This window comes from Astatotilapia calliptera, chromosome 11 (genome assembly GCF_900246225.1).
Source record: "Astatotilapia calliptera chromosome 11, fAstCal1.2, whole genome shotgun sequence".
NCBI lineage: Eukaryota > Metazoa > Chordata > Actinopteri > Cichliformes > Cichlidae > Astatotilapia > Astatotilapia calliptera.
The window spans coordinates 33,708,472-33,724,362 of record NC_039312.1 but is presented as its reverse complement, the minus strand read 5'-3'; the positions used below and the strand labels follow the sequence as shown (position 1 = coordinate 33,724,362).

At 43.4% G+C, this 15,891-nt stretch overlaps 1 protein-coding gene across 1 annotated transcript; it reads left to right on the top strand.

Moving 5' to 3' along the window:
- The first annotated feature begins 117 nt into the window (after positions 1-117).
- Positions 118-14,922, top strand: LOC113032024 (uncharacterized). The gene is made up of 7 exons (XM_026184660.1): positions 118-230; positions 1,777-1,983; positions 2,097-2,210; positions 5,246-5,302; positions 9,229-9,474; positions 9,595-9,717; positions 14,530-14,922. Exons 2-7 carry the CDS (start codon positions 1,798-1,800, stop codon positions 14,602-14,604), a joined length of 801 nt encoding a protein of 266 aa, XP_026040445.1. The 5' UTR covers positions 118-230; positions 1,777-1,797; the 3' UTR covers positions 14,605-14,922.
- The last annotated feature ends 969 nt before the right edge of the window (positions 14,923-15,891 follow it).

Here is a 15,891-nt window from a genome sequence, read left to right as displayed (position 1 = left end):
AACATAAACTTGTGGCTCCTCTCATGTCACTGCTACCTTTTCTGCAGGTGTTACCTTATACATCATATTTTTTATGCTCACCTTTCTCACAACCGAGAGCATAAAGAGGAGGTGCTATTGGTAACAGGTTTGGCCAGCTCTTGGTTTCCTCTTTCCAGTGTACCGCTTACTTGATCAGACTTGTTTGCTTTTCAAACGGAGGTGTTTAAGTTTTTGTTCTTCACTAACAGGTAAGTCTTTCATGTTTGATTCAGCTTGTAATTCAGACTAATTAAGAGTTGTGTATTTATGTAAAAAATGTGGTTTAATCTAATCGTTGTTCATTTATCTCCATGTTGTAAGTTTTAACAACATCAGAAAACACATCAAGTTGAAACTGATTTTATGATTTCTGGAAGACAAAAATACAACTTATACAGTAAGAAGTCTAATAATAAATATAAAATATAGTACATATATTTATCGATTGGTACAGGGGTTTCGGGTTATGGGTGGAAAACAACACAAAAACATGACTTCTTTGTTCCTTGAACAAGAGCGTGCAGTAAATAAAGCTGGGGCATAGTGCTGACATCACTATGTGCTGCACATTTATCTGCTAAAACTGTGGATTTAACTACATTTCTGGAGTTTTTGAAATGTGTTGCATTAAATAGAAAAGGTTTCTTTTATTTAGCTTTGTTGATATAAATGTGGCAACGATTATTGAGAAAGAGATTTTTCATGTAACAACTGAGGGAGGAAGTAGAAACAATTCAGCAGAAATGAAAGATTAAAAAATTTATAATGACAACTTTTTGTCATGTGAGGCAGAGGCAGGCAGGAAGGGGATGCAAACACAGGACTCTAGTTTTAGTTCTAGAAAACTAGAACTAAAACTCCAAACCAGAAACACAGGGAGACTTACACACATGAGGAGGTACAACAGGACAAAAGGCAAAGGAACACACAGGGTTTAAATATACAAGGGAATAATGAGGGAATGGGATGTAGGAGGGAAACACAGCTGGGATTAATTAGACATAACAAGACAAGGGGAAGAAAATTAGACACACTGACATTGGACATGGGACTGTCAAAGTAAAACAGGAAATAACACAAACATCGAACCAGGAAAATAAGACACAACAGAAGGAACACAAGGGAGGCACAGAGACAAAACCTAAAGGAAATCACAGCAGTGCTAAAGAAAAACTAAGGAACAGAAAATACAAAAAAACAAATCATGAAAAACCCAGAACATTGAATAAACAAAAACCGAAACATGGAGTCACCCTACTACAGACCATCACACTTTTATTATGAATATAATTGTTATTATTATTATGCCAGAAATTATCTATAGAGACCAAAGTCATTTTTGTAGCACACGACAAACTTTTTTCTGCTGTGAAGTGAAAATTTTAACATAGAAGTTTATGACACGTGACCTGCTGTTGTAGCTGACACAGTAAAGGGACTGGGTACATCACTGCGGGATTCCATTTTCAGCACCTGGAGGTTGCCTTTCCATGTAAAACATTCTTGTAAACTAGTATCAGCACAGTGTTATCCATATGAAGAACCCGTGTCACCTGTTAAAGCCAACTTGAGAGCGTGCAGTGATGTGACAGTGTCCCAGCATCAAGTCGGTTTAATTAATTAAAAGATTACTTTTAAAATTCTTTTTAAAGCTCCTTTGGTGGAAAGTGAAGGGAAGTGAGGTGTGTGGGTTTAATTGTTTTTCCACTAAGACTTTAATCTGATTCTTATTTCAGTTTTTTTCTTGTCTCTCAGTCTCCAGGATCTCAAGACAGGATGTCAGTGACTGTGTCCAAGGCTGATGGGGTCACTGTGTTCACTGAATTCACTCTGACCCTTGACCCCCAAAGTCCTTGGCCTCCTCTGCGTCAGATCTTCAAGAACCTTTGCTACATTCCAGTGTGCTGCACTGTGTCTCAGCACCTGAGAAGTCTCAACAGAGCTTCTCAGACAGTGCTGGGGGTGAGCTACAACCATCTACACATCACATTTTATATTATGCCTATTTTTTAATTTGTAGTTTTTTCTTAAAGTGCACAATGTTCACTGTTCATACTGTACTTCATTTTTCACAGACGCTGCAGATAATGATCGGGCTGCTCAACATTGGATTTGGACTTATACTCTATAACGCTTGGACCTCCCTTTACATACACTACTTAGGCTTTCCATTTTGGTTGGGTGCATTGGTAAGGAAATAATGATGGAATGAATGAATATATATATATATATATATATATATATATATATATATATATATATATATATATATATATACATTAGGGGTGCAACGATACACAAAATTCACGGTTCGGTTCGGTTCGATACTTTGGTGTCACAGTTCGATATTTTTTCGATACAAAAAAAATGTTCATGCCTTTTTAATTTGTCATTTATTAAAATTATAAATATATATTTTAACTCAAAAGTACAGTTTTTAAATTTAACCCTAACCCTTGTGCGTGTTTTTTATTTTGACAGCGAATACGCACCTGCGGACCACTTATGTGCAGCCCTGGTTATTTATCTGATCATATTGCAGCCACAGAAATTCTTTTGTCCATGAAACCATAAAGCTGCACTTTATTTTTGCCTTATAGTCTGATTTGTCATAACTTCTCCGTTTTGTGGTAAGCTTTTCTTTGGCTGTCACTTCTTCACCCTGACCGGTCTTATTTGGCTCAGCAGAACTAAAATATATATCTGTCTGTGAAGGTTCTCAGTCATCCAGGTTATAGTCAAATATATATCCTGCTGCTTTTACACGCGCACTCACATAAGCTCAGCGATTCTCTGCGTGATCAACCTCTCACATGTTTAAGCTTGCTGCGGGAGATTTCACTTGTCATGTTTGCATAGTAAGCTAACAATTAATAAGATGATGTCAGAGGAATTGGTGCACAAATTATCATCACTCACAGATCAGTGCTGTCGCTCTCTATACACAGTTCGCGCCATTGCAAAGTGAAAGCAAAAAAACAAGCGCAAATTCAAACGCGACTTCAATATGTCACATATTGACAGTGGCTCACCGATGCCAATGACATAATTACCCAGCTACATTTCTGAAAGAATGCAAAAGCATTGACATATATTTTCCTTCCTACAATAGCCCGACGGGCAGGGAAGAGAAAGATTTTGGTAGCCCGACTGAAAAAATCGCTAGCTTCGGGACGTCGGGCTAGCGATATTGCAAGCCCTGTATCTGATTGAGGAATCACTCATCTTTGGAAAAGAGAGTTTATTACAGAGAAATGTCTCTTTCCAAAATAAAAGCTATACTATCCGCTTCTTCCGGGCTATATTCTCAGCAGCATATTAAACAGCTGTCTAAATGACTCGGCTAAAGATAGTAGCATGCTTGCTTGTTTTTTTTCTGCTTCCACTTGTCTTTGCACTAGGATGATGTCGGCGTAAATGTGCAGTCATATTCGTTGTGTTCCCACTAGTGCTGTCAGGTTAATCTCGTTGAAATGACCTTAACGCCACAACACGGCAAATCTCCGTTAACGAGCTACCGCCGATCGCCCCGTGCGTGGGGCTAGACGGCCAACACGTTAACGAGCTAACTGCGCTAACACACTAGTTCTCACCCATGTAATTCAGCATTGCATGGCACATCCAACATACTGTTTTACTTTAGTCCATGACTCGCTTACCTTCAGGGTCATACGTCACATTAAAACCAAAATAATTCCAAACGCCAGATCTGAATGAGGGTGGGGGAGGTCCATGTTGTAAGAAGAGCTTAACTTCTGTCTCGCTAGCTTGCCCTGCGCTCTTCCTTCTGACGATGCTGTCTGTGTTGAGCGCTCAGTGAATCTGCGTTCGACTACTCCGCCTAGGCTGCACTGTCGACCCTAGGCGGAGTAGTCGAACGCAGATTCACTGAGCGCTCAACACAGACAGCATCGTCAGAAGGAAAGTTGATAAAATAAATTACAAATTTTGTATTGTTCGATACATATGCGTACCGAACTGAAAGCACTGTATCGAACGGTTCAATATCGATACGAATATCGCTGCACCCCTAATATATATATATATATATATATATTAGGGGTGCAACGATATTCGTATTGATATTGAACCGTATATATATATGTGCATACATACATTGTCTAATAAGCAGCACAGTGGTTGTTATTGTTGCCTGATAGCAACAAGGTTCTGGACTGGGTGTCAGTTGTGTGCGAGTTATTTCTGGGTGATCCGGTTTCCTCCACAGCCCAAAGATGTGTTTCATGTTAACTTGTAATTCTAAATTGTCCTTAGGAGTGGAAATGAGAGTGTGTGGTTGTCTGTTTGTCATAAATTGGTCACCTGTGTTGCTCCCTTGTTAGTGAGATTTGGTTACGAAAAAAAAGATGACCAGATTTGTTTTTCCATTTCACATCAGGTCATACTGGATACACAAGATGAGAAATGAAATGCCAACAAAGGGCCATGTAAACCAAACCTGTCACAGTAATGGAATAGGAATCAACTGAGTAATCTTTACGAGAAGATCATTTTGGGGGTCAAACATATCTTTCCTAAATATGTGACAGAAAGCTTAATTGCCAAGTTTTGTCCAAGATCTATCTAAGTGTGATGACACCAGTGCACATTTACACGCACCAGTTCATAGTGGCTCAAGAGTTGGGAGTTCGCCTTGTAATCGGAAGGTTGCCGGTTCGAGCCCCAGCTTGGACAGTCTCGGTCGTTGTGTCCTTGGGCAAGACACTTCACCCGTTGTCTACGGGTGGTGGTCAGAGGGCCCGGTGGCGCCAGTGTCCGGCAGCCTCGCCTCTGTCAGTGCGCCCCAGGGTGGCTGTGGCTACAATGTAGCTGCCATCACCAGTGTGTGAATGTGTGTGTGAATGGGTGGATGACTGGTTGTGTAAAGCGCTTTAGGGTCCTTAGGGACTAGTAAGGCACTATACAAATACAGGTCATTTACCATAGTTTTGCTAGGTTACATAAAAATTGGTTATAGTTCAAAATACCAGTTTACACAAACAAACCATACAATTTGTTTTTGTAAACAAACAAATTATATAGTCTTTCCAACCTCCTTAAACTGTACAATTGTTCTCTCATGGCGAAAAGTTTATTTACAACATATCCTGCAAGAAGAGGGGATAAAATGTCCATAAAGACCCCTCTGTTTTCTCTGTTGCACTCAGTAAAAAGATGGATGTGAACTTTATTTATGTATTTATTTATTTTGTCTTTTGTCTAGTTCATCATCTTCGGTATTATGTGCATTTTGTCTGAGAAGTATCCAAGTCCATGTTTGGTGAGTATTTCAGCTGTAAAACATTTTCATATGATCTCTAAAGGACTTTTTGTTGTCATGTCTTATTCTTATTTGCATTCATGATAAATATATTAAACATGTACAGTATGTCCTACAGCATACACACACTTACATAAATACTGGAGGGAAGTTTGCGGAGAGAGGGCTTAACACCCCTCTAGTCTACATATAATTGCTAAATTATTTTTAGCAAATAAAATACTTTGATAAAAATGATTTCCCACTCCTGACCCCACCTCCAACTTTTCGCACTGCATCTTGAAACAGTTTATATTACAAACAACAATCAGGATGTTACATCCTCATCATGGAAAGATTGTCCACTGGCCTGTAGGTGTGAATAGACTGCAGAGTCCTGGCCTGATGAGGTAGCTCTTCTGTGTGGTGCCATCCATTTCTCCAAAGGTTGTTTGGTTTCCCTGATTCCCCAATTTTTGGCGGCGCATGTTCAGGGTTTTAAAAGCCACAGAGACACGGTGTTTAGAAAAAATGAGTCTTAATTGTTCCGATGCTCATGACACATACAGGAACACAAAGGGTTTTCACTTAGGCAGCACTTGTCCTTCCCTCCTGGATCAGTTGGAGCTTTCTTTAGGAGCCTTCCCAGCTTTGACAAATTGTTATGACCCGGCGCTGCTAGGCGACAGCGGATGTAACATAAATGAGCCCAGAGACCAGGAGGTTAGATAAAAAGAAACACACGAGGTTTATTAACACAACTGAAAACCGTTAGTGAGAGGCACAGAAAAGAAGACCAGACACCAGCGAAGGAGGATAAGAAGGACAGACGCAACAACATTGTCATCCCCTATGTAGCCGGTGTATCAGAAAAACTCAGGAGAGTTTTCTCCAAGCATGACATCCCAGTGTATTTCAGACCCAGCAACACACTCAGACAGAAACTGGTTCACCCGAAAGACAAAATGCCAAAACACAAACTTAACAACGTGGTGTTTGCTGTACAGTGCAGCGAGGAATGCTCAGACCTCTACATCAGAGAGACCAAACAGCCACTTCACAAGCGCATGGCACAACACAGAAGAGCCACCTCCACAGGACAAGACTCAGCAGTCCATCTGCATCTTAAGGATAAAGGACACTCTTTCGAGGATGCCAATGTTCACATTTTGGACAGAGAGGACAGATGGTTTGAAAGAGGAGTGAAAGAAGCCATCTATGTCCACTGTGAGCGACCATCTTTGAACAGAGGCGGGGTTTACGACACCAACTCTCTGCCATCTATAATCCAGTTTTGAGATCCCTCCCAGACGCCTTAACGCCCACTCACATCCTGGGCCATCTGACCTCAGGAATTCGCATGACAAGGTGGGGCCAGGTTTCACAATGAACACACCCGAAACTCTGGCTGATTGGGACCCACACCCAGTTTCACACCTTGGCTCAGGTGATTAGAGGATCATCAGGGGGTCCTTTTGTCCCTCTGTGGGGGGTCACTCCCACTAGGTTTATATCTGGGACTCTCCACCATTTGACCTTAGAACTGAAGAAGCTTCTCAGATGAGAGGTGAAACGTCTTCAAGCAACTTAAAGAAGTCCAGACGCTTTTCTTTGCAAGCTCCTTTGACCCGTTAGTGAAACAACTCACTAGGCAATAGAGTGATTTTAAACAAACATAACAAACAACTCAAGTAACACCAATAACACCAGTAGAACACTACTCATCTAAACATCTCACAGGAGGCAACTCAAAACAAAGGCTCAAATGAAGGCAAAAGGAGGGACAATCTACACAGTCTGTTCGAGTCAACAAGTCCCTCCACGAATGAAGCATCCTCAGCCTTTTATCTTCTCAGGTGATTGCAGGCAGCTGTGTCATAATTGCAAGCAGCTGTGTCATTGGTCTGTCGTACTCAAGGCTCCCTCAGCAGCCAATGGTGTGAGTGGTCTGGCACGCTCTGACCTGCATGAAGGTGGGGCGGGCATAGGTCCGGGCCAGCCAATCCCCCGTGAGTCCTGGAACACTTTGATTTCCATAGAGGAAGGCCAGAGGCCGTAACACAAATGTCCAGCTGGGATAACCACATTAACTCAGGGCCTTCTTGATGTGATGTTCTTCTGCTTCCCTGACCACTTTGTCTGTGGGGATGGTGTTCATTCTGTGTTGTAGCGCACTGGTGATACCCAGATTGTGCTCCACTGGATGGTGAGAGTCAAACCTTAAATACTGATCTGTATGCGTGGTTTTACGGTACACATCAATATTTAAATGTCTCTCGTTACTGATGGAAATCTTACAGTCTAAGAAGGCTAACCTGCAACTTTTCATATTCAATGGTACTCATGGCCACTGATCAATGGTCTTTGATCAGTAGTTGTAGATCAGCGGTCGTGACAATTTGCATACTAATGGTCAAGAAACTGACCTCACAGCCCATTGTTCATCAGTGGTGCTAGTTTCAGTAAGTATGCAAATGAGACTGAAGAGGATGGATGAGTGACCAAACGTTTCTCCCACTGAACCAGCTTTCTGGGATTTCCTTACCTGGATGATTGAGCATTCATGAAGACAACAGTCACAATAGATTTCCTGAGAGATTACACTGAATAGGGGATGTGATCCAGAACTCGTTCTGTTTCTATATTTCATTATGTCAAGAAGAATAAAGGAAGAGGAAAATGAAAAAGAGGCAGATTAGCTGGCTAAGGTTAAAAAACTGCTGCCTAAGTTTAAACGTAACTTCTGTACAATTATAATTCACGTCGAAGAAGCTCTCATTTTTTAGAAATCTGGCCAAATTAGTGAACCCCCCTCCACAAATGTGATTATCTAGACTTGGGACCAGGAAGCAGAGTTGCAGTTTTATTATGTGTCTCTGCAGCTTCTCTCCTCCTGTCACCCCCCTTAAAAAGAAAAATCCCATCCTCTGAGAGACTGTGTCAGCTGCCAGATAAAAAAAAAAGAACAAACAATCCAAAAACATTTAAAAAAAATCACAAAGAATAACAGCAAAGTCCACAACTATCCACAACTGCACCAAAGCGTTTTGAAAGCGCTCTCGAAATCGCATATATTTCCAAACAGAGCTGTCCCATTGCAGTGTGGATGTTTGAAAACGCAGACTTTCTAAAACGATGATGCATTTTAGTCATGTGATGCAGTCATGTGACCAATTAAACAAAGATAGCGGAGTGCATTATTCAGCAGCTGTTTTGATTTGTCTCAATTTTGACAGCCCTAAAAAAAGATTAACATCAGTTTGTACGTGCTCCAGATAGCTTTTATTCAAATTCTTTAATTTGCGCAAATTCACTCGCTTTTGCGCAGGACTGGAACGTAAGCGTTTTGGGCCGTTTCAATGTGGACGCACAATTCTGTGAAAATGACTGAAAGCGCTAGTGTGGACGCAGAGAGTTTTCAGATGAAAACGCCATTTTCAAATCTATCCGGGCTAGTGTGGATGTAGCCTAAGGGGAGACAATGCTAGGGACACAGACATGAGACAAGGGACCGTCAAAGTAAAAAGACATGAACACAAGGGAGCACAGTGAACACCTAAACACTGGAAGAAAATAACAAAAAAATCAGAAAACTAAAAATTGATAAACACAAAACATAAACATGGACTCACCAGATTCCGGACCATGACATCTACGACAGAGATTCCAAATCTGAAGAATCATCAGAATCAGATACTTCATTAATCTGAAGTGAAGAATAACATTAACAAACCAAAAACAGAAACCCTAAACCCAAATTCACAACCATCATATCCTAAAGCAGCAACTAGACAGAAACCAACATTTAGATTAATGAGGAATCCAGACATGACTACGTAAACATGTGTACTCACAGAGGCTATGATACTTTAGTCTAAGAATGCACTAAGTGTCATTTATGGTTTGGATATTTTCTTGTACATTAACTGGTCATTTTTGTTTTTCAGGTCATCCTTACTGTGATTCTGAATCTGGCTGGAGGTGCTTTTACCCTGACAGGCAGTGCACTGTACGGCGTTTATTTAGAAGACATTGGCTTTCGTTGGAACTATGATTGCTACAATGGCTACAATGGCTACAATGGTTACAATGGCTACAATGATTACGGGTATGGAAGGAAAACAATAAGGCCTCCATCTTTAGACGAAAAACTCCTTCAGGAGAAATGCTTGGAGGGCCGAGCAGTGCTGGTGGTAAGTTAGGGAAAGCAGAAAGAAAAATCGCACATATACACTATATGATACTATCTTATATACTGCAGTATATAACATTTTGAGACTTTAGATGAAACACTGTTGTTTGTGTCCCATCAGATGCTCCTGAGAAGCATCAGTGCTGTGATGATCACCTTGTCTGTTCTGGAGCTCTGTGTTGTGATAAGCTCTGCTGTCCTGGGAATCGAGGCTCTGAGTAACAAAGAAAAAGGACAAAACAAGGTAGATAATGGACAACACAATGGTTCAAGCACATTCTGATAAACATGTTAAATAGTAGAAGATGTTGGCTGAACACATGAAGTGTTCTTGCAGGAATTCTGTTTGTTTTGTCTGAATATCAGTGAAACCAGGTAACAGTGAGTCTGTGCAGTGTTCTCATGCTCTCTACCAGTTTGAGTGAGTCAGTTAAAGTTTATATCTGATGTACAGACAGAGAGCAGGATGACAACATAAAACAAAACAACAGCCCATCATGACTTTAAGGCATGAAGCTCAGTCAGTCCCACGTCTGGCTCCCACATGGACCGGCCCAGGACAGCAAGTCCAGAGTTCAGGCTGCAGATTTTAGGGAGAGACTGTGTGAATCAGAGCTTGGTGGTGGAACTGCTGCAGAGAGAGAGAGAGAGAGCCATGAGGAAGAAGAACTGTTGGGACTAATAAAAAGATAGACCAGAGGAAGTTTGAACAGCTGTGCCCAACTTTATGTTAGTTTGAAAAACAACAGCTTACCAAAATTTGTTTTAATAAGATCCATCCATCCATCCATCTTCATCCGCTTTATCCGAGGCCGTGTCGCGGGGGCTGCAGCCTAAGCAGAGAGACCCAGATCTCCCTCTCCCCAGCCACCTCCTCCACCCAGCCACCTCCTCAAGCTTATCCGGGGGAACACCAAGGCGTTACAAGGCCAGCTGAGAGATATAATCTATCCAGCATTTCCTGGGTCTGCCCCGGGGCCTCCTCCCGGTGGGACATGCCTAGGGTTGCCAACCGTCCCTTAAAAAACGGAATCGTCCCGTATTTCGAAACAAAAGTACACGTCCCGTATTGAGCTAATAAGGGACGCACTTTGTCCCGTAATACAGTGAGAATCAAAAGTAGTCTATAAATGTTAATGGAATTAACGCTTTGTTTGAAAACATAATTCCCAGCCCCTCTCCTGCTTTGTGACCAATGAGCTGACAGCACACTTATGACAATTCGAGTATGACGATTCAGATTACCGCTCATCTCATTGGTCGAGGAAAGGTCGCTTACGGAGAAAATACCGGAAGACAACAGATGACCACAACAAGAAGCATGGCCAACAGGGAAACAAACGCCGACACTGCGGTGCAAGTCTCGGACGACAGTACACCTAAAGCTGGGCAGACACTGTGCGATTTTTTCAGTCGCGTTATTCAGCTCCTGCTCAAACTGCACGATTGACTCGCAGGGGTTAGAAGTTGGTAGGTCACGATGCAGGTCTCACACTATACGGCCCGATGCTCTGATGCGACCTGAGTGCTCACACTGTGCCTCCATAACATGAAGGTTATAACAGAAAATCTGTCGCGCTCTCCCTCTGTCTTACACTCACACAGACACACCACCACCATCAACTTTGCTAAATTGCTAATGAAAAACATTGATCAGGCAGCTGTGGTTGAGCAGCAATGTAAATCCAACTATTTTCATGGTTGTTGTGGTCGTGATAATTTTGTGAGGCCACATCGAAAAGGCTCGGATGAGCTTTCCAAAGTTCTACAAGTTGTGCCTCCATCGCTTGTGTCCAGATCACACGCTGCACAGCCGTGCTGCTCCGTCTTTTTCGCTGACATTTGTGTTTGCGCGTGCGCAGTGTGACAAACTGCGGTGACACCCTCACGACCAAGCGATTGATGATCGGGAGCTGGTCGTGAGGTGTTAATCGCTTCTCGTTACCCCACGTATACTACACGATGCACGATGAAGGCCAAAATCGGGCCGATCGCCAAATCGGTCGCACGACTCAAAAATCGGTTCAAAATGGGCCAAAAATCGCACAGTGTGAGCCCAGCATTACACTCACACAGACACACCACCACCACCATCAACTTTGCTAAATTGCTAATGAAAAACATTGATCGGGCAGCTGTGATTGAGCAGCAATGTAAATCCAACTATTTTCACGGTTGTTGTGGTCGTGATAATTTTGTGATGCCACATCGAAAAGGCTCAGATGAGCTTTGAAAAGTTCTACAAGTTGTGCCTCCATCGCTTGTGTCCAGATCACACGCTGCACAGCCGTGCTGCTCCATCTTTTACACCAACGTTTACGTGTTTGCGCGCGAGCAGTGTGAGCGGCTGTGATGAGACCCTCACGAGCGATTGATGATCGGGAGCTGGTCGTGAGGTGTTAATCGCTTCTCGTTACCCCACGTATACTACACGATGCACGATGAAGATCACTCAAAAATCGGCTCAAAATGGGCCTAAAACCGCACAGTGTAAGCCCAGCATTAGAGCAGCAATGTTTGTTCCCCTCAGAGAAAGGGAAGAATGGGAAAAGGAAAACACCTGGCTGGAAAAAGTTAATATGGGCATGTGCAGTGAATATCAGCGCTATGTGGCCAGAAGTGTGATAATATAATTTATTTTGTGTAATAAACAACTGCAAGGATAGATGATTACAACAAATAGATGACTAATACATAAAAGTAATACATAGATGAATAATGATGATGAGTTAAGATGCGTAATCATGGGAACAAGCGGGTTTACAAACAGGAGCAGCTGATTAGCATTAGAAAAGCTGAAATAATACCTCAGCTGAAGCCAATTGTACTAAATGCACTAAATGTGCACTGTTACAAGAATGTTTTTCTTTCTATTGTTTTCTATTATTTTAAGTTAAGCAGGACAGAGTTCTTTTAAAGAAAGATTTACTTATATTCTCAAAAGTTAAGCATGACAGGCTTCTGTTTAAGAAGGAGACCTGTTTTATTGTGTTAATGTTGTCATTTTGAGCTAAAAATAAATGGCTAAATGATCATTTGTTTCACATGTGTTCATATCACAAAGAATAAACATCTACTTAAATCAAATTCAAGTCAAATGGTTAAAAAAATAATTTCACACACAAAAAAAGAGCTAGAAAATTCACCACACTGGGAAGGGTGAAGACAACTGGGTCGCCCGGCCCTGGCCACGAGGTGTCCCTTATTTATTTTTCAGGGAGTTGGCAACCCTAGACATGCCTGAAACACCTCACCCAGGAGGCACCCAGGAGGCATCCTTGTCAGATGCCCGAACCACCTCAGCTGGCTCCTTTCGATGTGGAGCAGCAGCTGCTCTACTCTGAGCCCCTCCTGGATGGCCGAACGTCTCACCCTATCTCTAAGGGAGAGACCAGCCACCCTTCGGAGGAAGCTCATTTCTGCCGCTTGTATCCGCGATCTCGTTCTTTCGGTCACTGCCCACAGCTCGTGGCCATAGGTGAGGGTAGGGACATAGATCGACTGGTAAATTGAGAGCTTCGCTTTTACACTCAGCTCCCTCTTCACCACGACGGACCGGTGCAGCATCCGCATCACTGCAGCCGCAGCCCCAATCCGTCTGTCGATCTCCGGCTCCCTTCTCCCATCACTCGCGAACAAGACCCCGAGATACTTGAACTCCTCCATTTGGGGCAGGAACTCATCCCCGACCTGGAGTGGGCACTCCACCCTTTCCCGGCTGAGAACCATAGCCTCAGATTTGGAGGTGCTGCTCCTCATTCCCGCTGCTTCACACTTGGCTGCGAAGCGTTCCAGTGCAAGCTGGAGGCCCTCACCCGATGAAGCCAACAGAACCACATCATCCGCAAAAATCAGAGATGAGTGAAAGCCCTCCGCCACTTGGCTGCGCCTAGAAATCCTGTCCATAAAAATTATGAACAGAACTGTTTACAAAGGGCAACCCTGGCGGAGCCCATCACCCACCGGGAACGAGTCCGACTTATTGCCGGCAATGCGAACCAAGCTCTTGCAACGGTTGTATAGGGATCGAATGGCCCGTAACAATGGGCCAGACACCCCATACTCCCGCAACACCTCCCACAGGACACCCCGAGGGACATGGTCGAATGCCTTCTCCAAGTCCACAAAACACATGTAGACTGGTTGGGCAAACTCCCATGCACCCTCAAGTATCCTCGAGAGGATAAAGAGCTGGTCCAGTGTTCCGCGACCAGGACGAAAACCGCATTGTTCCTCTTGTATCTGAGGTTCGACTAGCGGACGAACTCTCCTTTCCAGCACCCTGGCATAGACTTTCCCAGGGAGGCTGAGGAGCGTGATCCCCCTGTAGTTGGAACACACTCTCCGGTCTCCCTTCTTAAAGATGGGGACCATCACCCCGGTCTGCCAGTCCAGGGGTACTGCCCCTGATCTCCACACAACATTGTAGAGGCGTGTCAACCAGGACAGCCCTACAACGTCCAGAGCCTTCAGGAACTCGGGGCGGACCTCATCAACACCAGGGGCTCTGCCACCAAGGAGCTGTTTAACTGCCTCAGTGACCTCGCCCCCGGAGAGTGGCGGGTCATTCCCCTCATCCCCAGACTCTGCTCCCTCCTCGGAAGCTGTGTCAGTGGGATTAAAGAGGTCCTCGAAGTATTCCTTCCACCGCCTGACAATTTTCTCAGTCGACGTCAGCAGCGCTCTGCCAGCACTATACACAGTGCAGGTAGAGCACCGCTTTCCCCTCCTGAGACGCCTGACGGTTTGCCAGAATCTCTTCGAGGCAGTCCGAAAGTCTTTTTCCATGGCCTCTCCGAACTCCTCCAACACCCGAGTTTTTGCTTCAGCCACTGCCCGATCCGCATTCTGCTTCGCCTGTCGATACCTGTCGGCTGACTCCGGAGCTATTGTTTTAATAACAATAAAATAAATTGTAATTGCACTTTATTTTTAATGTCACCTTAAATGTTGATTCCTTTGTGTATTCCTGCATGAAAATGTCATCAAAGTGTGCACAGTCGTGTTTGTGACTGGAGGGAGTTTACACTTCACAAATATTATTTTTCTCTTTTAGAGCACTGACGACCCAGAGCTCTACAAACCTATGCTGGAGGAAGTCACTGTACAGCCTGTGGCATTAACAGCCTGACTCTGTTCACGAAATATCAGCGATTTACACACATTCTTACTAATAACTTACTGATAATATACGAATTATTACTGTGTTTTGATGTAGTGATGTATATCTTATGTTTAGTTAGATCCCAGCACCTGCGTATGTAAAAAATAATTGTTACAAGTCTTTTCTTTTCTTTCTTTTTTTACAGAAGTGTTTAAACAGGGAATGTCAGGTGGAGGTTGTTACTTTTAAATGAGGTTTGAAATTTTAAGAAACTCAAATTTTTACTTTTCTCAGCCTGTGCTGTAAAGGATTTCTTGGTATGTTCAATAAAACATGAAAAGTTCAGCTGTTGTGCGTTTTTTTTTTTAAATTCAGATTGTTTGCCTGTAATCGTGAATCAGATCGAGACCAAAACACATTCTCATTGCATTTGGAAGAAAAACAATAAAAGGTGAATCAAATAGACCATTACGGTAAGGCTGGGATGGTCAATGTGGTAAAGTAAATCCGTTGGGCATCTTCCCTCGTCTTTAGACAATAATTCTGATGGAAAAAGAGCCAAACGGGACAGGCAAAAAAAAAAAGAGAAAAAAAAAAAAGGATGTAAATCCTTAGGTGACGGCCAAGCAAAAAACAAGGTCATAGTCCCCCCGTGAGAGGGGCCAGCGTGTAAGAGTTTGTGGAATGTTCTTTGTCTGTGTCTCTGTATATAAGATGTAAGGGCGATGGCCACAATTCAGAGATGGTCCTGGTGTTTCACTGGGATGCTCTCTCCACATTGCAATGTGTTTATTAAACCCACTTCAACTCAAGCTCACTGGGTGTGTTGAAGGTTATTGTTAAAATTTCCATAACACAAGAAAGGTGTGGTTTGTGTCTATGAACAGTGAACACCCGTGTGTACACCTGTGTGCACACCTGTATGGATGAGCGTGTTATTATTCAAATGGTTTCTCCATATAATCATCTTCTAGGGGGTATGGGGAGCCATAGCCCCGTCCCCCAGGTCATGAAGCAGGCATTGAGGAGATCAGGCCCGAGACATCCAGAGGCCCCAAGAGCCCAAGGAGGACCATCGGAGGGGCATCCTTGCCACCCTCCTGGGAATAACTGAGTAGAGCCCCAGACAAGAGGCCAACCAGCAGCCATGGAGCAGAAACCAGAGGGGGCTGCAGTGGCGTTCCCGCCAGCTGTGCCCAAGTGAACCAAACCGTAGGCCCAGAGGCCTGAGGGCCCTCCATCCCCCGGAGGAGACCTGACCAAGCCCGGCCCCTCCAAGGAGCCACCAGGAGTGAACTGGTACATACCTGAGTG